The sequence below is a fragment of the Calonectris borealis genome, chromosome 16, assembly GCF_964195595.1.
Source record: "Calonectris borealis chromosome 16, bCalBor7.hap1.2, whole genome shotgun sequence".
In the NCBI taxonomy this organism is placed as follows: domain Eukaryota; kingdom Metazoa; phylum Chordata; class Aves; order Procellariiformes; family Procellariidae; genus Calonectris; species Calonectris borealis.
In genome coordinates this window covers 14,318,405-14,334,946 of record NC_134327.1, presented here as the reverse complement: position 1 = coordinate 14,334,946, position 16,542 = coordinate 14,318,405, and the positions used below count along the sequence as shown (strand labels likewise).

At 45.4% G+C, this 16,542-nt stretch overlaps 1 protein-coding gene and 1 long non-coding RNA gene across 3 annotated transcripts; one reads left to right on the top strand and one right to left on the bottom strand.

The window, feature by feature from the left end:
- Nucleotides 1–3,022: 3,022 nt before the first annotated feature.
- DHRS7B (dehydrogenase/reductase 7B) lies at nucleotides 3,023–16,476 on the top strand. 2 transcript variants are annotated; one of them, XM_075165385.1, is made up of 7 exons: nucleotides 3,023–3,089; nucleotides 9,423–9,598; nucleotides 11,198–11,313; nucleotides 12,019–12,229; nucleotides 12,901–12,993; nucleotides 14,460–14,612; nucleotides 14,969–16,476. In XM_075165385.1, exons 1-7 carry the CDS (start codon nucleotides 3,070–3,072, stop codon nucleotides 15,172–15,174), a joined length of 975 nt encoding a protein of 324 aa, XP_075021486.1. In that variant the 5' UTR covers nucleotides 3,023–3,069; the 3' UTR covers nucleotides 15,175–16,476. The 2 variants fall into 2 exon arrangements, with proteins under 2 accessions (XP_075021486.1, XP_075021487.1); XM_075165386.1 differs by lacking the exon at nucleotides 3,023–3,089 and adding an exon at nucleotides 4,966–5,037.
- On the bottom strand, nucleotides 4,823–15,017 carry LOC142089216 (uncharacterized). Its single transcript, XR_012676131.1, has 4 exons — nucleotides 14,931–15,017; nucleotides 9,547–9,657; nucleotides 6,648–6,756; nucleotides 4,823–4,994 (listed from the first exon to the last, which is right to left on the bottom strand). It is a non-coding gene; the product is annotated as an uncharacterized LOC142089216 (long non-coding RNA).
- Nucleotides 16,477–16,542: the final 66 nt, after the last annotated feature.

Genomic DNA, 16,542 nt, shown 5'->3' with positions numbered 1-16,542 from the left:
GCAGGAGGAGAGGATATTGCTCCCTCTTCCCCGGCTTTTGGGTTAGCTGCAAAGATCGGGGATTGGCAGCACAGTAATACATCACAAATGCAATCTCAGTAAGTCTACACTGTTTTCATACTGAGCTTGGAAATGCTGCAGTGCAGGGTCTGGAGAAGACTAATTATAAACAACTGGAACCAAACCTCATAGAAACTAACTTAAAAAAAAGACTCGGGTGGTGCAAAAACCTGTGAGTGCAGTGAACTGAACCTAAAGCAAAATTCTCCCAGAAAGAAGAGCTGAGAGACTAGTGACCAGGTGTCCAGCGAGAGTTCTCCAAAAGGAGCTTGATGTCCTTGAGTCAGAGCCCAGTTCCAAACCAGAACTATAACTGGGGCAAAAATCGAGACCATCTTCTTGGGTCCACTGCCTGGAAGGGGCACAGACGACTGATCTGCACAGAGCTGCAGGGGCAAAGAACGGAAAAGCCCCAAGAAGCCCTTCTTTCTCTGTTTCCTACCTTAGGTCTCTCTCTCCTCCGCTAACACCCTAGTCTGTTTTCATTCACTCCTATAAACCCAACGTATGCAAGCAGGCTGAGACAAGAAAATCTTTAATCATACACAGCCCTTTGAACATATACATTTTCCAGCCAAAGGCACTGTGAAATTGGGAGCTTTCAGTTCAAACTAGTACAAGGAGGTTTTCCCTGGGGAAGGTTTTTGTTACCCTGTGGAGATTTCTGCACAGATCTTTGCTCTTAGGGTAAGCAACCAAAGCTTTTCTTAAGAGAGAAGCTACATCTCATACTCCTTGAAAAAAGGTGACAAATAAGAGCCTGGAAGAACTAGAGCACAAAATTGTTGCCCTAGAGAATAGGGTTAAAAGGCTGTAAATCTGCATTCAGTGATGCTTGCAGTAAAGCAGATGTGACCAAACACAAGTGCAAATAGTTCCCTGAGTTTGGACTTATTTTTCCCCTCAAAAAAAGAGCTCCTACGCTTCGGGAGGGCAGCGACAGAACAGCAGGATGTTTGTCAAGGAAGTGTAAAAATGCTAAAAGGATTTCAGCCCTTTGCAATTCTGGCCTGACACAGTGAGAAAGAAGAGAGGAGACTGAGTGCTAATAAAAACAACAGGCGTAGTTTTAGAAGACTATACCAACATTTACCAGGCCTGTATGGTCTCCAAAACAAAAGCCCTAGATTCAGGATAGACTCCCCTCTAGTTTCTGTGAACAAAGGCATGTTGATATAAGTCAGTCACCTAACTGCCATCCGATGTGTGAATCTGCAGGTTTAAATCAACGGTGAATTTGTTGCTGATTACACTAGGTTAACCTAAGAAAATGGAATCCCAATCAAAGCAAGAAAGTCAAGCCTTAGTTCAATGAATTGCCTTCTCTAATTGCAACTCCAGTTGCTATATGACTCGCTACTCATACAATCACTGCAGGGCATTTGGTTTCAATCAACTTTGACAATCTGGTGAGAGACTATTCCCTGTTAAAATAAATAGGCTGGCAGATACCAGGCAAATGACCACCGGAGCTTGGACAGAGCTCTCGGGCAACTACTGTCCTATGAGAAAGAGAATGCATTAGCCTACAGCTCATCCTGCCCTGCTTTTGTGGGAAAGATCGTCTGAAATGGCTTTTTCCAGCTCTGATTTTCAGAAGACTGAACTGACCACAGCTTCCAGTACGGCTGCCATGACATAAATTACCTTCTTCTGTTTTTTGTTTTTCAATATCATTTGTGTAAATAAAATTATTGATTCTTTCCTTTCATTTTGCATTGGTCCTGAAGCCAGAAAAGCGCATTACCATCAGATCTTTCAGAATGGGATTTTTTAGGAAGATCCTGAATTCTTTTCTCCTTTTCTCTGAAATATCGATCCCTTACTAATGGCAAACTTACTGAAATGAATTCACAGCTTCAGTGTATTTTCCTTATTAGAAGAGAGGAGCAGAACGCCGTTATCACAAAAACTTATGATAAAACTGTCTTTCAAATAGCTGTCATAAAAAGCTATCCTTTATCTCGCTGCTGTTCACAGGGAAAGACATCTGGGATTAACTGCCTTTGTCTCTAGATAACGCTAACGTATTTCCGACTGCCCCTGTAAATGCATCTTCTGCTCACGCGCATGGTAACAAACACGTGGCAAAGCTCCGTGTGCTGGGATGAAGCCATGCACTTTTCCTTCCTCAGGGCAAAGCTCCTTACACTGAGTCCATCTGGACTTTGGGCTTTTTGGGATCACTGGGGCCTCTTTTTCTCCTTTTACAGGAATTCGCCATCCATTGTTCCTCATAGTCACGTATTGCACGCAGTCCCGTGGCACGCAGTTTCTCCATCTTCACCTTTCATGTGGAGATATCAAAGAAGAGAAGAGAGTTTAGGTCAATGCAACCAGCACTCTGCACGTAAAATAATGACCAGTGCAAATGGGAAGTCTTCCAAGCTCGCCAGGGATCCTGTTTAGAGGTCGATTGGTAATTACAGAAGACTCCCCTAAAAGAAGCCACAGATACGGTCTGCCCGGCTCAACTCCTTAGGAACAGCCAAATTTCTGTGTTTTGAACCTGATGGTAAAAACCAGCCTCAGCTGCAGGTGTTCGGGGACGCCAAGCTGCACCCACCTCCCCCTTTCCCCCTCTCCCCACGTCCGGCCTTCCCCCGCCCAAGGGACAGCAGCTCGGGCACTCCCCGCCCCGCTCAGCGCACCCCACCGGGGCTGGGCCGGGGGCGACCCTGGCAGGAGGCACGGGATAAGCAATACCCAGGCAAAGGGCGGGAGCCCGCGGTGAAGAGCCTCGGCCCTGGCGCGGCGGGCGGCAAAGGCAGGACCTCTCGGCCGGGCGGGAGGCCGCACACCCGCCTGGGGGAACCCCGGCCCGGGAGCACCGCTCCCCGGCCGGGCGGCACCTGCGGGCGGACCGGCGAGGGCAGGCCGCCCTTCGGCAGCGTTTTCCGGGTCGCGTCGCGGAGGAGCCCTCTGTCATTGGACGCTCTGGCGGAAAGCCCGCCTCCCCCCGGCGGCGTCTAGGCGCATGCGCACGCTCCCGGCACTTCCGGCGTGGCCATGGTGACGGCAGTAGCCAGGTAGGGCCCGGCGGCCCCCCGAGGCCTCCCCGTCCCCTCAGCCCCAGCCGCCTCGGTCCCTTCCGGAGGGGAGGCAGCCCCTTCCTGTCACAGTGACCCTGCGGCGCCCGCCGCTGGCCGTGGGGCCTGCCCACCTCCGCCCGCCGCAGGGGAGCCCACGGGGAGGCGCCGAGGGGAGAGGGAGGTCTGGCAGATGCGGGAGGTTGGGTGAAAGCGCCCCTGATCTGCGCGCAGGGAAGCCCTGGGCTCTCAAGTACATAGTTCATCCCTGCTACAGCTGTTAAATACATGTTTATATGTAAATCAGGGCGGGGAGAGACATTAAGCCAACTGTCATTTTCTCACTATGTTTTAGGTGGTTCTTGATTTGGTAAATGTCTGCAAAATACTTTCTCTGGCACAGCCAATGTTTTAATTTTCTAATGAAAACTTTGATTTACCTTTGTTTGTGTCCCAAACACCAATAGAGGATTTTCGAGTGGCAGGGTTGGAAATGAAGCTTGTAACTGAGTAAAAGTGGCAGGAGGATTTATGAGAAGATGATTTCTCAAGTCCAGTCTGTTTTTTGGGAAACATATTTCCCCCCGCCCCGTACCATGGGACCAGGTGGTTGTTTTGCATAACAATTACGTAAAAACATAAGCAGGATGCCATTGAATGACTGCTGAAATACAACAAATGGTTTTCCTAGGCGTTGCTTCAAGTCATGCTTGTGAGATGGTAGTTCATTCTAATCGTGCTAGAAAAAGTTAATTCAGAATATTACAACTGATACTTACCTACCCCGCAGCAAACCTCAAACACTCATTCGTTGTTGCCAGCTACTTAGAATGAGACCTACCAGCTACCAGTGGTAGCACTTCTGTGGCACTCCTAGTAACACCAGTTCCCATCATTTCTTTTGAGAATTCCAGCTGGGTTATTGTATTCCTTCTTCTGAACCCCTTCTCTGTTTTCTGTTTGAAATGGTCGTGTTGTAGTGAGGAGCTCTGCCCAGCTGCTGCGTCCCTTCTTAGGAGTTTTACTGGTTTCTGATGACCTCAGTGTATTTTTTACATTATTTTCTGCGCATAAAGTTTGGAATGAAAGCTGATTATGTAAGCATGTAAGTGCAGACTGGCACTTCAGTAAGTCAATTGTTTGAACGAATGTAATCACTGTTTTTTCTCAGTGGGTTTTGAATGACTTTTTTTAAGGTTAACTTACCATTTATGGGGATTTTGTGCATCAGAGAAATTGTCAGCAAATTTCCCATTGGCTTATATTAAACCACTGATTTAACAGACAATGCTATATGACTTTTTTTTTTCCTGGCTTAGATGTCTATAAGTTTCATTTCCGTTTCTTTCCAAAGCAGTTGGGTCAGTAAAACTGTTCAGCTGATATAAAATGCAAGTAATGCTCACTTTTCTCCCTGTCAAACATGGCTTACAAGGGATTTAGTGAATTTGGTCTGCTGGAGGGAATGCCCATTCCCCCAGTAAATACCAGGTTTTGATGCAGATTGTGATGAGAAACTCATCTGTCTGTTCAGTTGTGCTCAAAGTTCTCAAGAATCCTAAAGAAAAACAGAAAAAAGTCCTTTTTGTTTTAATTAGCGTGGTACCCATTTTAGGGTGTGCACTATAAAATCAGTGTATGGCCCAAAACTAATTACAGTAATAGAGAATTGCAACTGATTCACAAGTTGCCTTTTTTTTTTTTTTAGTATTGCTCTTTATGGATGCTCTGGATTCAATACTATAAATTATTTATTTAGTACTAGGTTAAATTACCCCCACATTTCGAAGGTCACAGACCGTATTCCTGAGGCTTGTTTTCAGAGGCAGTTCTTGGCTGCGCTGGCATTGGACAGAGCGCATTTGCTTGGACTGCTGCCATTTCCAAATTTAAGTCAGGTCTGTCCTGTTAAAAGACCAGAGGGAGACACCATCGCACAGAGTCACTGGTAAGTGAGTTCTTTTCAAAGGTAGGATATTGTGCTTTCTTCAGGCTAAAGTTGGTAGCTAATCAAGCTTAGAGCTGCTGTGCTCCTGGACAAGGGCTTCCTTAGAAAAAAATATTTTTTTCCTTCCTTTTATCCCCCCACCTTTTAAATGACACCTTTTGATTTCTGAAAATAGCCTCCCAGTTGCTGCCATTTGTCATGTAAAGGACAATGTGATTCTAGGTGGCTGAAGCTAAAGGAGAATAGGTGGTGTTTAGGGAAACGAGCGTGGCTTTAGTTTCTTTCAGGACTTGATCTCATCTTTGCTGCCTTTAGTGCACTCTTGACCTTATTAACCAGGATCCTTGTTCCTTCGGAAATCATTGTCCTGGCTTTTACGGGATAACATCCAGTTTTTGTTTTAAGGGGCAGGGTTTTTTTTAACTGGATATATGGGATATATTTTATGGTAAGCCTTTCAAAAAGTTTCCAATCACCGGTATTTGCTTACATTAGCGGTGTTCTTATTTCTGCTCTCTAATAACCTGCATGTTCCAATCCTGCCTTTTGGGATGGAGAACTGAGAATTACAGGACTTTATTTGAACCAATTATGAGCAGTGGCTTCCCTCCTGCCAATAACCTCGTGTCATAAACATTATCTGTTAAGAATTAATAACAGTTGTTTTCAGCATGAATAGCCAAATTTTTGAACAAAGGTGATAGTGGGGTCTCAGACCCTTGAGCAAGATGTCTGAGGATATCCGGTTCATCTCGAATTAGGTGTGGAAACCCATGTGTTCCCCACCCTCCCCCGTGTTTTTAATGTGACATGGTGGTACCTGCCCTGGGATGTCTTTAGCTACTTCAAAGTGTTATCTATCTTAAGTTGGGTTTTATGCTTTTTATCTTCTTCTCCCAGCCTTTGTCTTGCAACTTAGCATTTTTGTTGATGTGAATCAAGTCTTTTTTATCTATGATCTATTTCATTCTCCTTCAGATTGCAGCAGTTTTTTCCTCTGGCTTTTGCAGCAAATAACCGTAATACTGAACAGAATAGAACTTCTCCTTCAGGTTGCAGCAATTCCTTCCTTTGGTCTTTCCACCAAATAATCCCGAAAACTGAACAGAACATAACTGCCACCCTGTTGTGTCAATAGCCTGGCACTGGGCTCAGTACGATGGATATTGTTGAACATACTGCAGTGTGGCTCTATGGCTTCAGCTGATTTCCATGTTCTCTTGTTCCACTGATACTTACTTTATAATTTTTTTTTTTCAGCATGCTCAATATGACAAGCTAAAATAAGGACTCATGGGTTTGTGACTAAACTAGTCTATGAAATCAAAGCAAAACTTGTTGCTGTAGGTCTAAGGTGCTACAGAAATTCTTCTTTCCAAAATAATTTAGTTCAGCTTGGTTGTCCTCTTTCTCAAGTCTGACTGAACTGAGATCTTCTTTGTTCTGGGGCTCTTTTTAAGGGGCCATTTGAGTACCTTCCTTGAAAGAAGGTACTGCCACTGTACGCCCTAATAAAAAAGGATGTACATCTCTGATCGGCTAGTCCTTCTCTCTCTTGCCCCCGCTCCTTCATCCAGTCTTTCCCTTCCCCATATATCAGAGGGGGTTACCTGTTGATTCACACTCTATCCTGGAAGCTGCCGAAGTGGGTTGTTGCTGCTGACCGGGTTCATGACTTGCTGCAGCCTTAGGGCAGAGATTGGGTAATTTGCCCAGTTCCTGTATATAATGTGGGGGGGCAGGGAAGAGAAAGAAAAACAATAAAAGGCTAGGAAAGATTTTTCAAATGAAAAAGGATTAAAGGCAGACCTTCTTTGTTTAGAAAGTAGATGAATAAGTGATATGATTAAGGAATAAGTTAAGCAGGCATAACTGGTTCATATTCATGAGCAATGGATGCTATCTGACCAAAACAAGGTTAGCTTTTAGTTGGTAAGATGGGGGCTCTTTTCTACCAGCCCCTGTGGCAGAGAGTTCAGTCCTTGCAAACTCAACCTTTATTTTTGCCAAAGAATGTGAAAGAACTGTGCTGTAGTCAAACATGGGACTCCCTCTCATCTCCTAGTGTGGTTTAGTTAGAAAAGGTATCAGAAAAGCCCCATCTTTCCATTACCTTTTCATCTGCTTTACAGAGTCATCTGCATTTTACTGAAATCAGAAGCAAGGCTGGTCAGGGCCAGATTTTTAAAATGCCTCAGCTTCAACATGGGCTCATAAAGGAAGTGCCACTCCACCTGTCAGCTCCCACTGTGGAAATAACAAAGGGTCCTAAATGGGAGCTGAAGATTTTTGATTCCAAAATGTCCTGTAAGCCACGCTGCTCAATGTCAGCACAGCACCTGTTGTCCCTGCCCACATCTTGTCTTCTGAATCTCAAGAGACCTTTGAGAGCAAAAAAACAAAAGGGACAACATAAAGAGGGCAGCTGCTTTAAATGACTAGCTGAGCGTGAACCCGTAAGGAGAACCTCCTGCTTATCCAGCCTAAAGAAGTCCAGTGGCCTTGTACCTAAACAGCTCTTTCCTAGGAATTATTTTAGGGGTGATACACACTCTTATGTTACATCAGCTCTATCAGTCATCTGGTGTAAATCAGTACAAAATACACTCTTTATGCGCACTCAGCGCAAAGAGGTGGAAGAGTAAGACACTGGTCTGAGCAGCTGGATGCTGTGCTCATGCACTGCTTTGCAACGGAATGAGTTTCATTCTCCTTTTGGGTTTCTGATTTCCCACTTTGGGCATACCCCCTATACCCGGGGGAGCTTGTGGCCTGGATGTCTAGCTGGACATGCACGGTGTATTACACAATGAAGTACTTTGTAGATATGTGAGTTAGCTGATGAATGGGAACCTCCATAGTACCTTGAGAAGAGCTGTGTACTAACTTGGTGGCTTTATTTTTAGACCTTGTCAAGTTTATTTAGAGCTAGCTCAGCTATCTTTATGTGTTATTTTACTGTGTTCTAGCTATACCTCCAGAAATACTTATTTTATACGGTTCACTGCTGGTTCAGCAAGCTAGTCTGTTCAGTGACCAGCTACTTGAGGAATTCTGTCTAAGCCCCTGATGGAAATCTGGAAGAGCCTGACGTTTTCCACATTAGCTTTGTTCCACGGCATGTAGAGCCTCTGTCATCCCTTCAGCTCCGTACAAGCTCAGTCCTACTTAATGACCCTGAATTCCAGCTTAGCATTATTAGTTACCTCTTGTTTTCTTCTACTCGTGCTGTCCTTTTGTTTGAAGTAGTGTATGAGTTGTGTGCCCAGACCTTTCCCATATCTTCCTGGTAAAGGCCTATCTTGCAGGTCAAATTGCAAGAGTTCAAACTCTTATCTACACATCAGGGAAGATATACTAATATTTGGTTTTGACTTAATGTGTGCCCCAAAAGTTGTATAGATTCCAGGAAGGGGTTGTAACTGACTTTACTGTGACATCAAGCATAAAAGTGGGGGGTATATACAGTGGGAAAATTAGTGACCTTTTTGACAGCAGAAGTATCACTTACTCTTTGGCCATGTAGTAAGCTGTAACATAAACTAATCCCTTGAAGGCAATGGCTTAGCAAGGAGATTAGAGCTATGCATTAGTATCAGAATCCAATTCCAGGACGAGCTAGGTCTCCTAGATACCTTTAGCTTGGGTTTCATTCAGAGGTTTAATTTCAGTATATTAGAACATAGGTTCATGCTGTTAAAGTGCACAATTAATGTTGGCATAAAAGTAAAGAGCATGAATGTAGGCTTTAGCCTACTAGATTGGACATGTGGTTCATTTAAATCAGATAACTTGTCTCTACTAACGGGTGGTGAAAGACGCTGGAGATTTCAGTGCATTAAGCAAATAATGTGCTCAGAGAGAAAACTTACTCTGCGTCTCCAGAAGACAGACTGGCTTATATCCATCTAGGATAATACACAGTAACTGGTCTCTGGCATGTGGATACTGTGGTACTGGCTGTTCTAGAGAAATCTAAGAGGTTTTATTACAATCTGAAGAATGCAGAGACATATCCCAGCCCTGAGGAGCTTCCACTCTAAATACGCTTTGTATAAGAGAGTGAATCTAGAGCAAAATGGAAAAGCATGTGGGAACAGCATCTCTGAACCCAAGTTTGTTATATGACAGCTGACAAGATCCAACACCAAGTGTCCTGCTGGGACGTTCAGATTAGCATTTAAATGCTTAAAATTGGGTACTGACATGAACTTTTGAAAGTCTAAATGAAGGGATGAGGAAATCTGTTTAAGATACCTCTGTATGGGATTTGGTTTATTGGTGGTCTAAGGCAGGGTTAAGAAAAAGGATTCCTCTAGTTTTCAAGCCTCTGCTAATTTTCTGGATGGTGAAATGATCTGTTTCCTTTCATCTTGTGGCTCTAGGAAGACCGTCCAGAAAGGAAAACTCATGGATCTCACAAGCACAGTCATCATCCCACTGCTTTTTGGCAGCTTGGGGATCTTCGCCCTTTTCCGGCTATTGCAGTGGATGCGGATGCGAGCTTACCTCCAGGAAGCAGTGGTCGTGATCACAGGGGCTACCTCTGGCCTGGGAAAAGGTAGGTACCGAAAGAAGAGCACCGAAGGCAGGACAAGCAGAGGGCTGTGGAAGGGATACCTATTGGAATAAAGCAGTAATAAGCAGAAAGTTCCTATTGCTCTGAATTTTGAGAGACACAGCTTGCACAGCCATATCGGTTATAAGTATAGCCAGTGCAAATTTTGATGCAAGAAAGTCTCAAAATCTGTTGAGGAAAATTTTCATCAAGCAAGGAACAAGTTATGCTGTTCTTGTGCTGTCAGGGGTCTTTTCTCTAAATCCTGAAAAAACCAGGAAGTCAAATTGTTTCTCCAAAACCTCCCAGAATTGGTGTTCTGCATTTATGTTTGTTTTATTTCCAGATACCCTGCTATACTTTCTACTCCTTCCCCTTGCCCCTCTCCGACAAGTTAAGGTACCTTTTCTCTTGTGGTACAAATCCATCCATTCTAAATTCAAACTCTTGGCAAAATTAACACCTGTGAGTGTTTTTTTCTAAATAAAAACACAGGGTTTTTTTTCCAAATAAAATATTCTTTGGGTGGATACGTTCTCTAATTCTGCTTTCTACACTTGCTTTAAAAGCTTCTTGAAGAGACGACAAGGTGCTCCCTGCTACCAAGGCCTTTCATTAGGATGGGTACATTTATAGAACAAATAGAGCTTAAACTGATGGTGTCTTTGCATGTGAGTTTGTCCTTAAGGATAGAGGTGTTCAACTGAATGGCCAAAGGAGATGAAATGGTCCTCTCTGCCTGAACCAAAGAGCTGGGAGTGGTGAAAGAATCTGTAGATAGATACTAGTATCTCAGGAGAGACCTTCCAGCTGTGATAGGCTGGGCAGGTGAAGCGCTGTGTGTTGTGGGTGTATAGATTTCCACCATTGTACAGTGAAGTTTCTCCCCTTATTAACTCATTGGCCAGATCTTACACTATTCCCCTCACTCCCAGTCATTAACATACTAGACCACCTCTAATTACTGTGTGTTCTTAAACACCCTTCGTTACCACCCACTGTCATCTCTTGCACAAATAAGCAAATTTGTCTCACTGGATCACAGAGGGGTGGGGTAGAAGAACATGCGATTGCCTCAGCAGCTGGTAGCGCTGAAAGGAGGACAACAGCATGGCATCCATTCTTCAGGCTTTTCTTGATGAAGAGAATCAATTCGATGAAGCCATGAGCTCCAAGGCTTCCAAAACCTTTGGAGGCGTTCACTAAAACTGAAACTCCTAAGACCAGGCCCTGCCGTACTAGATGACATACACAAGGTAACTGTTGTTAAGAAGGGCATATAGTCAAAAATTAAGAGGCACAGGCAAATTCGACCAGCTGATGTGGGAGGATGCGTAAACAGCACAATAACTGCGTAAACAGCACAGTAACTGTGAACACACCAGCAGCCTCACTGCTGTCACGTGTCTGTCAAAGTCACAGGAAAATGGCATCTTGCTGCGACTTCACTGTAAATCAACCTATCACTCAGGAGTAATAAAGCCACCTTAGATCCTCGCCAGCTAAAAGCAGTTTTAGGCTATCACCAGGTATGATGTGGATCTGCTGTTTGTTTCTGGCATTCAAATGTCTACTTTTCTCTCTTCCTTGCTTCCTCCAAAGAATGTGCAAAAGCCTTCCATGCAGCTGGCTCCAAGCTGGTGCTCTGTGGCAGAGACAGCGAGAAACTCAAAGACCTGGTGCAGCAGCTTTCTACCATGACCAATCACCGAAAGAACGTAAGTGTGGGAGAAGGAGACGCTTCTCGTCTCGTGCGGCTGGGATTTCTGTTCATGTTATTGCAGAAGTTACAGAATTGCTTGTGGGTTGTTCGGTTGAGCAATAGGAAAAATGCAACTCTGTGGTTAGGGATAGACATTGCTATGGAGTACATTGAGCTGACATGTCATATCTTGTAATAACCCTGCAAAAATAAGCCATTTGAAGGGCTCCTTGCCTCGTAATGGAAGTGAAAGCATGCGAGTGCAGAGTGCCCAGACCCTTGCATCTGTATGTCACATACTGAATCTGGAAAAGTGACTTTCCTTCTGTTGGCTTTTATTTTTGATGTCTATTTCTGCTGACAGTGGCTAAGAAGGGTATTGCTGGCTTCTGTGGAAGACACATGGTTAAGTTTTTGACTTTTTCAGACGCATTTTCTTTAATAAGACAACAGGAGACTTTAGTACTTGAGGAAGATCTCACTTGCCCCTTTCCTAGGCTCTGGTATAAGGAACAGGCTATAGGAGCAGAGAAAAATGAGAGCACAACCTGCTTCTGTCATGTATTCCTACCAAATGGAACTGCTGCACTCTAATTGCACAAGGTTTGGATGGCCCTGCTTCTGTGCTTCCAGAGCTGGGAAATCCCATCATGAGCATGAACATACAGCACATTCAAGCACAGCCTGAACTGGTCTTTTGCTAATTTTTGTTTATTCACAGACGCACAAACCTCACACTGTGGTATTTGACCTCTCGGACACTAAAACTGTCCTAAATGCTGCTGAAGAGATCCTGAAGTACTTGGGTCACGTGGACATACTGATCAACAATGCAGGCATCAGCTTCCGAGGCACAATTGTGGACACAGGACTGGATGTGGATAAGAAAGTGATGGAAACAAATTATTTTGGTCCTATAGCCCTCACCAAAGGTACCCGTGATCCAGATTACAGGGGGACAGTGGAGTTGGCTGATACCTTCTGCAGGCCAACACAAATAAGCACAGCTTAACTTCTGTTTGTAATTGTATTTGGTACAGCACAGCATAAGAGGGGAGGAAAGTTTTGTTTTATGGGCAGGCCTAAAGGAGATGCGTGGGCATGACTGCACGGGAAGTACCTGATCAGAGATACCATCCTGTTTAAAACACCTCCTGACTCTAGTCTGGCAGGAACTTACAACGAGAGACATGGTTAGCCTGTCTGCGCTGATAAAACCCTAGAGAACGCAGTAGGGGTTCTAGGTGAAGCTGTAGCTTTCCTAGGAAGCTTCTTCAGTTACACAGAAAGTTCAGCCTGGAGGGTGTCAGCTGCAGGAAATGGAAAGATGTACTGGTGGCAGAAAAGAGCAAGTCCTGCTGACCATGCCTGTGGGAGATCATAGCAACTATAACAGCCTCTGTGCAGCCTCGTCGGTGAACATCCCAGCCAGGCTGCAGCTTCAGTTAGAGGCATCCCAAGCACTATCCCTTGCCCAACCCCTACACTGAACAAGGATCTTGTAATTCACTTAGGCATCTTTGCATGCTCTGAAAGCATCGATTCTTGACAGCAGTAGTGGCAGGACTGTTATTCTGAATGGGTCTTTTCTGTCTTTTGCTAGCACTTCTCCCCTCCATGATCAAGAGGAGACAAGGCCACATTGTGGCCATCAGCAGCGTTCAAGGCAAAATAAGCATTCCTTTCAGATCCGCATGTAAGTACCTCCACAGAAGATGGGGAAGACATATTTGGGGCACCAGTCTGAATGAATACTTGGCTACTGCTTCCACATTTAGCTCTCTGTAGAGCTGGCTGCATGCAGGGAAGGGCAGAGCTGTGCATCATTCTTAGTGCGGTCACAAATCACTGACAGCTGTTGAGGAAGGCACTCTCAAATACAAAATCTTAGCCCTGTCCTAAAGTTGTTGAGGGATGGGGAAGGAGAATATTTTTTCAGTGTCTTGAAAACAGCTTGATATTCCTATCTTAACACTTGAGAGTCCCTATAAACTTTCTGATTAATTCCATAATTTTATTGCATTTTATCCTTGCTGTTTGCCTGGTTAATCTCCTATAAGAAAGTAGGAACTTTTTGTTTTAATACGTTACAAAGTGCCATAGCACAACCAATGCCAAAATAAAATCCTAAACAGTTATCTTAATCCAACAAACTCTTCATGCTAAATCAGTTATGACAAGAAATAATATTGATGAGATTATTGGAAAAAGCCTTATAAAAGACGGAGGAACTAAAAGGAGAGCGTTTGGCATACAAGCATCTGTAAATCACTGAAAGTAAACATAAAAATGGAAGAGTACAGTGGTGATGGCGTACGAGTGGTAGGGCATGATGCTGAGTGAAGGAGAGCCTGGAACATCTGGGCCATCTGGACTTGCAGATGATGTGGGTACGACTGCACCAAGAAGTGTGTTCTGAAGAGCCTGCAGAGCGCTTGCACAGCGATCAGCGCCGCGTGGGCCCGGCAGCACGGAGCTCAGCTCTTGCCTAGGTCCTCAGACAGGGTATGCAGCCTGCGCTCAGCTCTGTGCTGCTGGCGTCAACCCTGCAGCCATGTTGAGGTGATGGCAGTCACGGTGGTAGTGACCAAGTATACATGGAAAGGGAGCGAGCAAAAGGAGTCGCTCAGCCATTTAACAAGGGGAAATCCTGCCCTAGGCCACGCTTCTCTACTCCTGTCTGCTTGTGTGATCAGGTTTTGACTTGTGTGCAGCCAAGCTCTGAACCTGCTCTGCAAGTCCGTAGCGCTTAGCGCATGCAGGGCGCTCGGCAGCGAACGTCAGCTCTGCCCTCCTCTACTGGCATCGCATTCCCCCAGCCCCAGCCTGTCGTTATCAAATGCTTCCCAAGCCAGGCTCCATGCCTGCTTTATTGCAAGTGGGAGGCAGCTTGGGTTCACTCTGTAGTGCTTTGGCATGGCTGTGATATTAAGCTCAGGATCCTAGCCAGTTTCCCACTTGAGTATTTACGTTTTGCCTTCCTAAATTGCCTCTCACTCCCACTACCTGTTGCTGCCATGCACTAAAAAAAACCCCAGCCTAGAAGTTGGAGAACAGCTGCTGGGTTCTTGCTGAGAAGTGGCTGCATTGCAGTGAAAAACCCATTCAGGGCAGTGAATCTGCTCCTTCTCCTTAGCGCATTATCCTTTTCCTGTTTTTCAGATGCTGCCTCTAAGCATGCTACCCAGGCCTTCTTTGATTGTCTACGAGCAGAGGTAGAGCAGTATGACATTGATGTGACGGTTGTAAGCCCCGGATACATTCAGACAAACCTCTCTCTCAATGCTGTCACAGCAGATGGATCTCGCTACGGAGGTGAGATAGGATTTTGTGCCCTGTATCTAAAGCATCTCCACCTCACTGAGTTACTCCAAAGTGTGCTTGCAATATATGGCCTCTGGTGGGGACCCAGGTTAGCCCTGAAGTACCAGAAGACAACTTTGGATGCAGGGTAGGAACAGTAACCCCCAAAATTTAGCCTTCCTAGACAGCAACTACTGAATTCTAGCCCAACCATGAATTATACCTGCCTGCATTCCCATACACAACTGGTGTAAAAACCAAAACCATACAAGCAGCCACGGACAGTTAGACCAGAGCATTGCTAGGAAGGGTACTTAAGCTTGGGCTTACCTTCTGGCATTGATGCTTACTCGGCTTTCCTTTGGCAGTTATGGACAAGAACACCGCCGAAGGACAGACAGCCGCAGAGGTCGCTCAGGTGGTTCTCCATGCAGTGGGACAGAAGAAGAAGGAAGTACTTGTAGCTGGCCTAACGCCCTCCCTGGCTGTCTACCTGCGAAACCTCTTCCCCAGGCTCTTCTTCACCTTAATGGCAACTAGAGCGAAAAAGGAGAGAAAAGCGAAGGACTCTTAGAGCTCAGCTCATTCGAGCAGTAACTGTAGGGAGGGGCTGACCCCCTGCAGTTTGGCTGGGACATCAGTGGAGGTGCTCCTGCAGGAAAAACCTTTCTCAAAACGCTGCAATTTACCATTGCATGGAGAGTGGGAAGCGGTTTCCCCCACATCGGGGCAGGCCCACGTGCTGGAAGACAGCACCTAAACCTCACCTGAAGAAGGGTGCTTGGACAGAGGGGGAGAGCTGAGGCTGCAGGGGGGTACCTCAAGGGAACACACTTTGCAGCAGGGGAGGCCCACGTGCTGGGAGACAGCACCTTACCTCACCTCACTCCAGGCACACTCAGCTTTACCTGCCTGCTACAAACAAACCCCAGCTGTTTTACCTTCACACAAGCAGATCTCAGCTTTCCCCACCCCATGGCCCCTGTGAAATACAGTCCTCAGCTGGGAGCTCTCCTCGTCAGCGTCTCCTCACTCCTTCCAATCTGATCTAGAACACGTTGCTTGAAGTGGGAAACTTCACAGAGCCTCTGCTTGTTAACATGCCAAATCATCTGATATGTTAAGCTAAAGTCAAGTCCAGTGCCACTTTTAAAGAAGTAACGGATGTAAAATTTAAGTTTTATTTGGCAATTATTTTATCTGTATGAATCATGCCTTACTGATGTACAGGGACGTTTAACTCTGCACTACCTGACAGTACAGTATTAACCCCAGCGCAAGTTAATGCAGGGGAAGCACTGAACAGATAAAAATGAGCACAGCAAGGTATGCCGTCGCGTGTAAATACTGCGCAGCTGGTAGCAGCACACCTGGTTCACCTGCAGGCCTCGAGCACAGAGTAGGTGCAATTCTGTAGATGCCAGGCACGCTGACTCCTGGCAAGCAGAGGAGAATCTGTGCGCGTAGGGTGCACAGTATAGGAGATAGATGCTTAGTTCTCATCTGTTTCAGAGCAATCACGGATGCTAATTAGGATCACATCCAGTGGGGGACGATACCCGCCTGTTCAGATATCACAGGCTTCAGGGACTCTGACAGCCTGAGGGAGTGCCATATTCCATCCTCCACCCCTTCTTCTCATGTGAGGGATACCAGCACCACTAGGAAAAAGGAGTGGCTGCACAGAGATAGTTCAGTAAGGTCAGAAATAATCTTTTTTTAACTTATAATTGAAATAAAGCCTAGTAGGAGCCAAGGTCCAGACCCCGGCTCCCGCCTCCATGCACTTACCAGCATTCTCCATGTTTACTGCCTTGTATGTCCTGCCTGTGAGTGCACATCTGATGACAAATAAATTACATTGCTATGAAATTAATCCTTTGTTCTACTTCAGCTCCTTACAGCAGGTAACATTAGAGGAAGGGAAAGCAGGAGGGTTTTG